This window comes from Tenebrio molitor, chromosome 1, assembly GCF_963966145.1.
Source record: "Tenebrio molitor chromosome 1, icTenMoli1.1, whole genome shotgun sequence".
NCBI classification, from domain to species: Eukaryota; Metazoa; Arthropoda; class Insecta; order Coleoptera; family Tenebrionidae; genus Tenebrio; species Tenebrio molitor.
The window spans coordinates 31833047-31845286 of NC_091046.1; the positions used below are offsets into that span (position 1 = coordinate 31833047).

A 12240-nucleotide genomic window follows, 5' to 3' on the forward strand; every position below is an offset into this window, starting at 1 on the left:
ATCAATCAGCATTGCGTGGCTTCCTGATTTTCAGCTGTGGCAGCCAAGTTTAATTTGTGTTGTAATAAATGATAAAAATTGTATTTCTTAATAGAAACCTGTACTCTATTAGAACATTGTTCTCTGTAAGACCAATGGAATAGAACGAGGTTTTAATTAATAAAAAATATAAAATAAATTGAAATAAGTTGGTTACGCCACTGCTCATAACTATGACGTCAGTTTCGCGCAGGTTGTTGGCTCCGCCTATGTACCTCTTACAAAAACAACCTCTACTAAAAATGTTCACTCCACAATAGTGGATTGGCAACACTGATGCAGTTGGTAGTGCAAATCTTCTCGTGCATCATCTGTCAATAGTGTTGTGAGGTCCGGTAATTGACTTAGTCAATGACCCATTTGACCGGTCAATAATTGTCAATGAGTTGACGAATTTGACCAGTCATTTTTTAAATTTAAATTTCCCGCTTATAATGTTGAAGATTATAGGATATGAATGATATGATGACTGTTTGACTGATGACATGAGGTTATGTTAGGTTGTCTGATTTCATTTACGTAGCTGCTGATGAAGAAATGGATTATGACAATAAATAAGTAAATTATGACAATGAAACATCTAAAACTTTAATAAAGATCATTGTGGAAAACGATTATTAAGCTTTTTATCTATAGGAAGAAATGGTTTTTGTTTTTCAATCGTTTTTGTGTCTTCTTAACATGACACGGTATACTTTCATTTTCATAAAATAACTTACCTACTTTTTTAAATTCTCAACGAATGTTTAAGTATTTTAAAAGAAAGTGAAAAACTTAAAATACACACACACAATTGTGTTTTAAATTAACAAAAAGTTCAAATTCATGCAAATATGTTAAAGAAAAAACAAAGTATAACTTCAAACAATTCAAACTTAACCTCGCTTACACAATTTTAGAACAATAATTTATCGATCAATAAATCTTATAAAAAATGGAATGAAGAACTATTATTTGGTATTAAAATAATCCTTGACATTGACAGAATAATTTTGTGATGTTTAAATAGTTCCTACTTTTTGACCAATAATGACTGGTAATTGACCGATCAAGAACAGGTCAACTTTGACCAAAAATAAATGACCGGTCATTTATCCATCACTACGTCATTACAAAAGTGAATTGATTATAGGTATATCATTCAAGCAATAACATTTTTGTCCTGAAATTATGCTGTAATTAACGTATTCTAGTGCAGTTTGTAGTGTTGGGTAATTTAATAAAATTTAAAATCTCCCAATCTCTCGCTGAACGAAGTTTACCTTATTTATCATCGAGAACCTTATTTTGGTCAGGGACTTTACTGTAGTTTCAATTTGGTTGTAGGTTGTAAAATTTTATTGGATATTATGAGCGATTAACGGGCACAATGGTTGGGTTTGAAAAGGCTGGGAAGCGGCGCGTGCCGTTTGCCGTACAATGCAAATATACCAAATGTACAATACAACCCTGCTTAAAATATTACCTTGTAGTGGTAAACTAGGATTTATAAGCCCTGCAAGATCTTTAACTTAAAGTACCATAAAATTTTACGACCTACAACCAAATTGAAACTACAATATCTAGTGACTTTATTGTGGTCGACGGCTCCACGCCATTTATAATTACGGCACCAAAACTCAGTCGTAAGTTTGCATCTGTTCATTTAGCACTGCTAATCTTATAAAACGTACAATCTACTGTTATAGGGTTTTTAATCGGGGAGTATTAATTTAAATTTTTACAATTTTATTAATTACAATAATTAATTAATACATATGTACTCTCGTGTCAAAAATGGATTACTCCCTAGGATTTAGGGATATTCGTTACTAGGTTGCCATAAATTTGGTTAGGTTGGAGGCTATGTGGTTTCTGGTGACAAACAAAAGATATCCCAAAAATGTAAGACAGCAAATTAATCGTAACAGTTGCAAATGACTAATTTCTCGCTAAGTGATAGATGATTTTTCTTTTCACAATCAATTTTGGTTTCTGGCGGCATATTTATTTGGATTTAATCTCTTAAATCAAAGTAACCAACCTTACGCATTCAAAATAACTTTTGAAAATTTTAGTTACACACAACATGAAAAACGTTATTTCCCTAAAAGTTCGAATTCTAGGGAGTAATCCATTTTTGACACGAGAATATTTATATTTTAAGTTGTTTTCCCTTTTTTAGTTTTTTTTTTTTTGGAATTTATTCTGATCAGTCCTTTTCTTTCCAAAATTGTCATTTTTAATTCTGCCTTTACCAATCGCTTTATTATATCCCTTTAACCATCTATTTCTCTTATCTTCCCAAGCAATTTGCTTGATATCTAAAAAAAAATGTTACATTTGCTCTCAGTTATCTAATTACTTGAAACTTACTTGCGTTATCCTTATTTGAAAATTGATTAGAACCACCTGGTGCAATTTTTGAAGCACCTTCATCATCTAACAATGAAGCAAACTCTTCTGCAGCAGCGAAAATAGAAGTCACATCATCAGACTTCATCTTTTTCAATTTTCTCTTATCTTCTTCGTCAAATACAATTTCTTCCTTATCATCGTCATCTAAATCTTCCAGTAACACTAAAATAATGTTGTTATTTTTTTTTTATATAAATACATGAATAGATAATACTTTTGTCATCGTCATTCATTTCAAGATCATCCTCTTCGTCTAAATTATCGTCAAAATCTTCATCTTCAATCGACATATTCTCACCAGAAGGATCTTCAAAATCACTCTCATTGTCATCATCATTTACTTGATCTGGAACAGTTATTTAATTATTTTATTTATTAGGGTGTCCAGAAAGTTCTGGGCGTTTTTGTAGTATTCTGTTTCACGATATATACAGGATGTTTTCGAAGTTGAGGCGTTCCTTTTAACATGTGATAGTATGCGTTGTTCTAAAGTAAAATGTGTACGGCAATGAAGATACAATAAGTTAATTTTTTTGAATTTTTTGAAACCGGTCATGCTCAAATTTGCGCTGATTTGTTAGAAATTGGAATTGACAAAAAAAATCAAATGAGCAAGGACGTTAATCAAAACTACTGCCAGAGTTGTCATGTAATTAGTCGAAATGGCTTTATTATTAGGAAAATAATGAGCTCACAGATATGTTAAAAATGCAAGAGCAATGTTATCACATTATCAGAATGCATCTGCAGCATCCAGAGAGTATTGCAAAGCGATTTCCGGAAAGACACCATTCTGGGCCAGGTTAGTTATTAATCTAGTACAGCGGAGAAATGGACAGGACCGGACTTAAAATTTTAGAAAACAATAAAAATATACAATCAATTAGAGTGCTTTTCAACTAGAGGTACATGTCTATAAACCTCCGCAGAAATCTGTTTCGGTCTACGGTGGCGTGGCTTACCTAGACAGTAGCGGCGTTAGTCTGTACTTTTTAGGGAATTTCATTTCAACAGCTGATTTATCACTATTTTGTCGCAAATCACAGCCAGGTTATTGTTCTTTACCGTCTTCTTTTTTATGTCATACTACTCCCGGTTGTGAAAACCTGATATTTTCTGTGTTATGAAAGTAAGAAGGAAAATAAAACTGGACTACGCCAATGCACTCGATTTTGGGTCGCCCTTCCCCTACATCTGGCGCATCTCGGTAGCCACGCCTGTGTACCTGTCGTTGAAATGCACTCTATCCTCTATCTCCGTTAATACAAACATTTTACTAAGAAGATTTAGACTATAATTCTTAAGAATAATGTGTAGTACCTCGTGTTACAAGGAACGCGTCAACTTAGAGAACACCTGTATATTAAAAAAAAAAAAAAATACAGAGTGGCTACGAAAATTGGATTTTTTTTTACGTAGCTAAATGTTGCTTGTAGCCAATGATCCTGCACTCTTAGAACTGCTGTTCTACCAGAACGACCTTCTTTAGAAGGATAATACCATTATAATGTTTATTCGTTGCTCAATATTCATGACAGTGACATTGACAATTATTGTTTAAAAATAGCGACAATTGCACAAAATTGTTGCCATTTATTTTTTTCATGCTTAAATTTTTTGTGAAAACAGCGACATCTTTTGGCAAAATGAAGAAAAGTGACTCCAATTTTCGTAGCCACTCTGTACGTGTAAAATCAATTGGTAATTTTTGTTAGTTTTTTAAAATATGAAGTACACTTGTCCATAAACAATTTGACGTTTCTCAGTTAAATAATTTTCAATTGGTTACATTCTGGTAATTAATTGTTTACATGGAAAAAGAACGAAATCGTAATTTAATGTTATGAGTTTAAATGTGGACATTTAGCGGCAGCAGCCACAAGAAATATATGCAAAATTGAAGGTGCGGGGACGGTAAAAGAGTCTACTTGTCCGCGATGGTTTGCGAAATTTCTAAATGGGGAAGGTCTTAAAGATAAGAATCGTTCGGGACGAAAGAATCCATCTTCTATCCTCGTGGAATTGAGCTTTTGGGACAAAGATGGTTGGAAGTTATAATATTTAACTGCATAACGAGTGTCCTTTTTTTATCTATTGCACACAAAAACCAAACTTGATTATTTAACAAGATTTTTATCTTTTTTTTATTTTAAAAATGATTCCTATGTTTTAAGGTACACATTTTTTTTGTCAAAAATGTAGTATAATCCTCTATAAGTCTATATAAATAAAAATGAAATGCTGTTCGTTGGTAAGCGGATCATTTGAGAACGGCTGGACCGATTTGACTATTTTTTTTTTAAATGTTCGTAATAGTCCGAATAAGGTTTTTAGGAAAAAAAAATTGGAAAAGTTGTTCGGAAAATTGAACAATTCGGGAAAAACTGAAAGTGCTTTTTTCTATGGGATTTTTGTATGAACTCAAGACCATAACTTAGGATTCGAACGATGGTTATGCGTAATTCTTCTTTTGTTTTGTGCGTTATGGTCTTGGAAAAGTTTTCAGGAAAAAAAATTAGCCACAATTACAAAGGAAAGTCGAAAAATTTGAACAAACTGCAAAAATTATAATTTTTATCGTATCATTAACGATTATGATCACTTTATGTTGATAATTATGAAGTCAATAACTTTTTAATTTTGAATAACTCAGCTTCCTTAGTTACTTATAATACGTTTGAAATATAAAAAAAATAAATATAAAATATTAGAAAATAAATAGATAAATAGTTATTTTTTGCATATCGTAATTAAAGTGGCACTTTTTTACACGAAAAATCGTAGTGAAAGTATTTAGTATTTTTTCTACAACCGTCAAAAAAGCGTGACATTTTTTTTTTTGTAATTTTTCATAAATCCTTTTGGACCAAATTTCTCAACTTACATCGATATGCAAAAAAACATTGTGTACAACACGTTATGAAAGTCATACTTTTTTTCACGAATTTGCAGATTGATTAACGAGGGCGTAGCCCGAGGTGCCACTTTCATTACGATATGCAAAAAATTACATTTGTTTTTACTTTTGTGTTGTTTCGCGATCTGTCAAAAAATGTAGTTGTTTAATTTCTATTCCAAATGTCATTTGACACTTGATTGTTAAATTGTGAATCAAGCCAATCGGTTACAGATTTCCAATAGCTTTTCAGAAATTCACAAAACGATCACAAACAAATTTATTGAAATTTGGATAGAACAAGACAACGTCTATCGGGTCAGCTAGTACAAAATAAAATAGACATGACTATAGAGGAGGGTAACTGGCGCTGAGCCATGAGTCTCAGTTTAGTGTAAAATTTTCTAAATTTTTAGATACCTATATTAACAGGGCCGTACCTGGTTATTTATCACATCGTCGTCAAAGTAAATAATTATTGGCAAATAAATCAACAAATGTTTGATGATGTCGAATATTATGAAATTTTGTGTTGCAATTTTGTAATTAAACACAATATTTTTGAAGAATAAAATACAGTTTTATAACTGACTTACTGCGTGTTTTCTTGTCTTTTTCTTTAACTTTAAGGGTATCACCAATTTCATTTAAGTAATCCAAATCTTCGTTTTCTTTAGGGATGCCTGCCATTTTATCTAATATCTCTTCAAATTCATCGCTTTGTACTGATTCCAAATCACTGTCCTCGTCTTCAGTTTTCATGTTTTTTTCTTTGTACTTTCTTTGTAAATAACTGAAAATTAAATTTTATAATTTTGTTGTAGAAACTTCGCACTTTTATTACTGGTGCATATAAAATATTTAATAATTATTATAATATTAAATCTCATATTATACATATAAATCACATTTTAAATCTTTTTATAAAAACTAACTAATAATGGTTAACTTTTAAACCAATTGTATAACCTATTATTCTGTATTGTTTAAGTTATGCAAATTAACAAAATAATTTACTTAACAGTTATACCATTATTGTTACACTTACGTATACATAAACTGCTCATCAATAGGAATGTTATTAAATTTTTCATTTAAATAACTTGGCGAATTTATTGGTAATAACTTCAAACCTTTTGGCTGATACATTTTTCTTTTACCGAAGGTAGGATGTGCTCCCTGCACAAATTTGTCTTCGTTTTTTTTTGGATTTTTAAAAACAAATCTGTCTAAAAACCTAATCAATGTAAAATCTTTTAAAGGATCCCCAGAATATTTTATTATGTTTCCTAAAAAATGTCATTCATTGGAAGTAAATATATACGTGTTTGTATAAATTACCATCTAATATATTTGTAGCATACAACGCCACGGTTGGATGAAAATGATGTTTAAGGTATATTAATTCATTGTAGGCACAGAATTCACCACCGGCATAAAGAGGATTACGACTTAAAAAATTACAGGGATGACGCCGTCGATTGTTTTTATTGTTTCGTGCGTTAGCTGAATGATCCCAACTCGGCTGCAACGCGGATTCATTCACAGTATTTGTGTTTGTTTTTAAATCTCTATTTTCATCATTATCATCATCCTAAAATACCAACGATTAAGGTTCGTATACTACATAAATAGTTTAACAAGTACTTGTTTGGTGTCTGTTTCATCATTTTGGACGTCGTAGTATCTTTCTTCTTCGTCGTTATCATCATCAAGATCTTTTAACACCGACTGCTTGAGGACAAGGGATTGAATATTTGTCCGTTTTCCGATTAATTGAGAAATCAAGTACAAGACTCCACACGCAAAAGACGGTTGCATAAATAAAGCCAACTGGTAATATGAATTAAAATGTGCATAAAGAAAATTCGCAAACTTACCTGTAATAAACGTTTGACAAAAACTTTAATGCGTACGATTTCCGTATCCTTCAATATTGCTTTAAAAATTAAACTTAACAACATGGCTTGATGTGTTGTAGTGAGCAATTTAGGATCAATAAGCTTTTTGTATAACGCTGAATAAAATCTTGAAGAAACGAGACAATTTAAACACAGTCGGTACAACAGGGAAAACTTACCTATCGGAAACAGTATTTTCATGTACAGACACTTGGTACAACAAAGAGAGCGCATGCAAACTTATGTTAAAATTGGCAACATGTACAACTCGATATATCGTATCAATATGATCGGAAATTTTTTCTAATTCCAATTTAGCGTAAGGGTAGGCCCTGTTAACGCCCATCAACAATGCAGACATCATTCGGCTATCAACTTCGCCCTTTAAAGTAATCCCACATTAAATAAAACTGGTGTGGAATAGCATTAACAACTTACCTTTTTGATGCAAGATTTAAAAAATGCAAAATACACTTCTATAAGTCTTCTAGCTACTTCATTTGAATCGTGACTCAAGTAAAATTGCGATAAAAAGCACAGACTATAGTACTGTGCTTTCGTTGAAATATTAGAACGAAATAGTAACTTTTCAACTTCGTTTAAAACTACTGCCTGCATATTAGGGTGTTTAAATAGTAATTGTCCTAAACTATAAATTGCTTTGGATGCAATTTTTTGTGAAGGATCACCAATTTTATTGACAATGTATGTAAGAAGATTCTGTAATAGATCAACAAAAACCTTAAAATGCTAGTAATTATCGTATAAAAGTTGTGATACTATTACAGTAATTTTTTTTCTACAAATTCAAAATTAACCCTGACACCTGTCTTCCTGCTCGTTTTCATTGTTCAGTTATTGCTATAGTCACAACTTTTTAATTATACCGAGCGATCATTTAAAAAATAAATCGAGCAGTGCTTTGGAGCCTATGCTATAGCATGGGTTGCCATAGGTAACACGCCGACTCGATTTATTTTTTAATTGATCGCACCGTACTTTTACGTCAAAAATTAATAAGTATAACATAAAATGTCATTACGACTTTACTTATTACTGATGACGTATAATGCCTTAAAGTTGTCTGTTTCACAGAAACATAACGATACCCTACTATCATGTTATATCTGTATGGACTTGGACGATACAATAAAACAAGAATGTGATGAAGACAGACCAATGTTTCAAACTTGTGTTTTTACGAAAGATCTTGTCAACTGGAAACACGTTAAAGGAAAATTGGATTCTGAGGTAACTTTCAAGTGCCTATTGCTGTATTACAAAGGTATGGCATACCTATATTGAAAGAACATGAAAAACTGCTAATCGATGGTATTGATTTTTTCATTCAGACCTTAGAAAACAAGACATTCAAAGTCACAGGGGCTGTGTTGCTGAGTACAAGGACTACTTTGTTTGTGACCGTTTGTCAGAAGTTTTGAAATACGATGAGGAGATTTCATGCACATTATGTGAAACACATAACTGCAATGCGGGACTGAACTTTGATGAGGATGAAAATACTTCAGTCGATAATTATAGTTACTTATACCTAATAGTGTTACCACTTGTATCATTTTATCAAATTTTCAATTAATTGAATTGGAACAAAAAATAAATTTTAAGTCAGACCCACAAACTACTAAATCGAGAGTGAACTTTAAAAGTCAATGTGTGGAAACCATCAATGTAGTACTGCATTGGTACAATGAATATTTTAAATGAATGCAAGCTAATTATAAGATAATAGGGTACATCGCAAACAAATTTTAAGGCATTTTTTGTATTTCATGCTGGTTTAAAGCGCTTTACTTTATCTTTTCAATTGAAATTATACAATTACAATAGAAATGGTTGAATTAATTTTGTACATTAAAGTTCTGACGGGTCAGAAAATATTTAATTACTGTATCACCAAAATGTATAATATCATTATACAGCCTGAGGGGCGTATTCTGTAATTTTTAAAGGGGCGTTAAAATTTTAGCGTCCTTCCAAATTTAAAATTTCCAGCCCTGATTGGTCATTGCTATGACAACTTAATTTAACGGGCTTTAAAATTTACCGGAGCAATTACAGAATACACCCCTGAGTCAACTAAAACAGGTCAATCATATAAAACAGAAACTAAAGAATAATTGAAAATTTTTTGTGGTAAATTTAATGTGTCGTACACTCTCATTGTATGCACATTTTTTTAGGATTCTATGATAACCCTGTTAGGAGGTACCTACTATTAATTAAAACATGACGTCAATTTTTTTTTTTTTGTGCGAATTTATACCTTTTTATATTCAGTTAAAAAGATTTTCTTTTAATAACGTTAGTGCATTTGTTTTGGTGAAAATTAAACAGATTTGTTCAAAACAATCCCTAATTCTCAAGAATTGTTTCAGCAATGTTGCTCATTTATTCATAACGAAAGACAACAGGATCACTACTTGACTCTGTTTTGGATTAAAATGACAACATTACTAGAATAATTCTTGAGAATAAGAGATTGTTTTGAGCAAATTTGTTTAATTTTCACCAAAACAAATGCACTAACATTATTAAAAAAAAAATCCTTCAACTGAATATAGAAAGGTACAAATTTGTTTTGTCATCTTGTTTTAATTAATACCTCCTAACAGGGTTATCATACAATTCTAAAAAACCGTGCATACAATGAAAGGACACCACACATTAAATTTACTACAAAAAATTTTCAAATTATTCTTTAGTTTCTATTTTATACGCCTGACTTGTTTTAGCCGACTTATGCTGTATATTCGGAAAAACTATTGAATTAACTTACTTTTTCTTGTTCAGGGTTTCCTGTTAAAAGCTTTAACATTGAACTAATTGCCTTTTCTTTATTACTATCTAATACATCAAGAGCTACTTTGTTTAATGCTAAGACAAAACTTGTATATAATTCCTTCAGTTGATCTTCAAAATACCAAATGCTAAGTAGCTTTTTTTTGGTTACTATGTTCCCTGATGATAAATCAGTTAAAATTGATAATGGTCTTTGATGAAATGCTTTCAGTTTTTTATCTGGTATTAAAAGATCAGTTAAAAATAACTCTGTAAGAGTATCTAAAATGTATACAAACATTAAATTAGAAATTCAAATTTAAAAAAAAACTTACCAATCACCATGATGCACTCTTTCTTTTTACCAACTTTTACCATGTTAACAAGATTGTGTAATGTATCTAAACTACAAACAGGATTATCTTGAATAAAAACAGTGAATGCAGCAATTTTATCAGAAACGGTTCCTTTTGACATGACTGTCTTCATCCATTGATAATTTGGATTGGTTTTCGCATTTTCTGCAGTATAGAACTTACATTTCTCATATAACAGGTAGTTATAAATGTATTACTTACTGATGTTGTAACTGACAACTTCCGAATCATGGCATTTCTTTGCTTCATCCTTTAATTCTATCAGAACTTGTTCTGAAACTGGCTTAAACTCTTTTGGATCATCATTTACCTACAACAATTATTTGCAAATGTCGTTTATTCTAAACTAATCACCCAACTTACTTCTTCAAACCATTTTTTTATATTTGAATTCTCCTCAATATTGGTAATATTTCCTGACCAAACATTTTTGGGTTTTCTCTGAAGTTTATTTTTACTCATTTTGTTTTATTTGCTCACCTAGTGCATAACGTGCTCAAATTATTAAATTTCACAAATGTCACGTTTTTTGGTTAGAAAGACACGAGAATCCATATCCAAATTCCAAACACGTGCAAGAATTAAACAATTTCAACATTAGGAACTTCAGGTTTATTACCAGAAATAAATTTTAATTTGGCAGTGTTCTAGAAATGGAGGTAAATTTAAATTTAATTTAAAGAACTTGTGCAAATGTTTTTTTTGTATTTGTGTCGAGTTATTTTTGGAACAAGTTACTGCAAAAATTATATAACTGAAAATACACTCACAGGCACAAAATTCGATCCATGTGCATTATTTGAATTAACTTTTTTAATCAAGTTTTATTTTATTTACCATATTTTATTTTTGGTTAATTGATGAGTTTATAAAGATTGTAAATCAATTTTAACGTAATTAAACCAAAACTCACATTTTATTTCTCTAATAACAAAAATAATACTAAACCTCTTAAAAATTTAACAGAAAATGTAATAAACTAAAAGCTCAATATCGTATATTACCTCCTCGAGCTTGAATTACAGCTTCCATTCGTCTTGGCATTCCCTCAAAAAGGTCCTGAATGACAGCTTGGTCTATTTCTTACCATTCTTGAATGACTGCTGCCCTTAAGTCTCTCAAGTTTGCAGGAGCAGGAGTTCGGGCTTTAACTCGTCTTCCGAGCATGTCCCGAACATGTTCGATTGGATTAAGATCGGGATTTCTTGCAGGCCAAATTATACGGTGGATTTCAACTGTGTCCAAGTACTCATTTACGACTTGAGAAATGTGTGGACCAGCATTATCGTGCATTAGCATGAAGTCATTACGGATAAATGGGGCAAAGGGCACAACATGTGGTTCCAAGATGTGTTTGCTGTCATTGCCCCTCTATTTACCATCACTCATTCGGTGCGAGCTTCCATACTAATGCCACCCCATACCATGATCGAGCCACCACCAAAGCTGGTCCTTGGCACAATATTGCACGGAGTAATCCTTTCGCCACTCCTACGCCATACTCTTTGACAGTCATCTGGAGATCTGAGGCAAAATCTTGACTCGTCGATGAAAAGAATTCGAACTCATTCTTCAATTCCCCAGTTTCGATGTTCGTGAGCAACGAGAAGCCTCGCTACTCGATGTTCCCTAGTCAACAGTAGGCCATGTGCGAGTCTTCTTGGACTTAAACCGTGTTCCTCTAACCTTCTTTTTACGATTCGTTCACTTACTGCAACACCCCGTACCTACCTCCTGCAGTTCATTCCGTGCTCTAACTGCAGTAGTGTCCCTTTTTTAACTTACCGACCAAAGTTATTGTGATCGGTCCAAAATTTCGAATTGCTAATTT

The 12240-nt window shown here is 31.9% G+C and overlaps 1 protein-coding gene and 1 long non-coding RNA gene across 4 annotated transcripts; one reads left to right on the forward strand and one right to left on the reverse strand.

Annotated features, from left to right (window-relative positions):
- Nucleotides 1-1716: 1716 nt before the first annotated feature.
- On the reverse strand, nt 1717-11019 carry Noc1 (Nucleolar complex protein 1). 3 transcript variants are annotated; one of them, XM_069041409.1, is made up of 14 exons: nt 10773-11019; nt 10611-10719; nt 10368-10553; nt 10031-10314; nt 7672-7953; nt 7413-7615; nt 7213-7360; nt 6980-7165; nt 6674-6926; nt 6381-6621; nt 5929-6125; nt 2651-2782; nt 2395-2598; nt 1717-2342 (listed from the first exon to the last, which is right to left on the reverse strand). In XM_069041409.1, the coding sequence occupies exons 1-14, from the start codon at nt 10869-10871 to the stop codon at nt 2200-2202; spliced, it is 2667 nt and encodes an 888-aa protein (XP_068897510.1). In that variant the 5' UTR covers nt 10872-11019; the 3' UTR covers nt 1717-2199. The 3 variants fall into 3 exon arrangements, with proteins under 3 accessions (XP_068897510.1, XP_068897521.1, XP_068897525.1); XM_069041420.1 differs by having other exon boundaries at nt 10368-10566; nt 10773-11018; XM_069041424.1 differs by having other exon boundaries at nt 10607-10719; nt 10773-11018.
- On the forward strand, nt 7947-8872 carry LOC138125878 (uncharacterized). Its single transcript, XR_011157547.1, has 2 exons — nt 7947-8518; nt 8586-8872. It is a non-coding gene; the product is annotated as an uncharacterized lncRNA (long non-coding RNA).
- Nucleotides 11020-12240: the final 1221 nt, after the last annotated feature.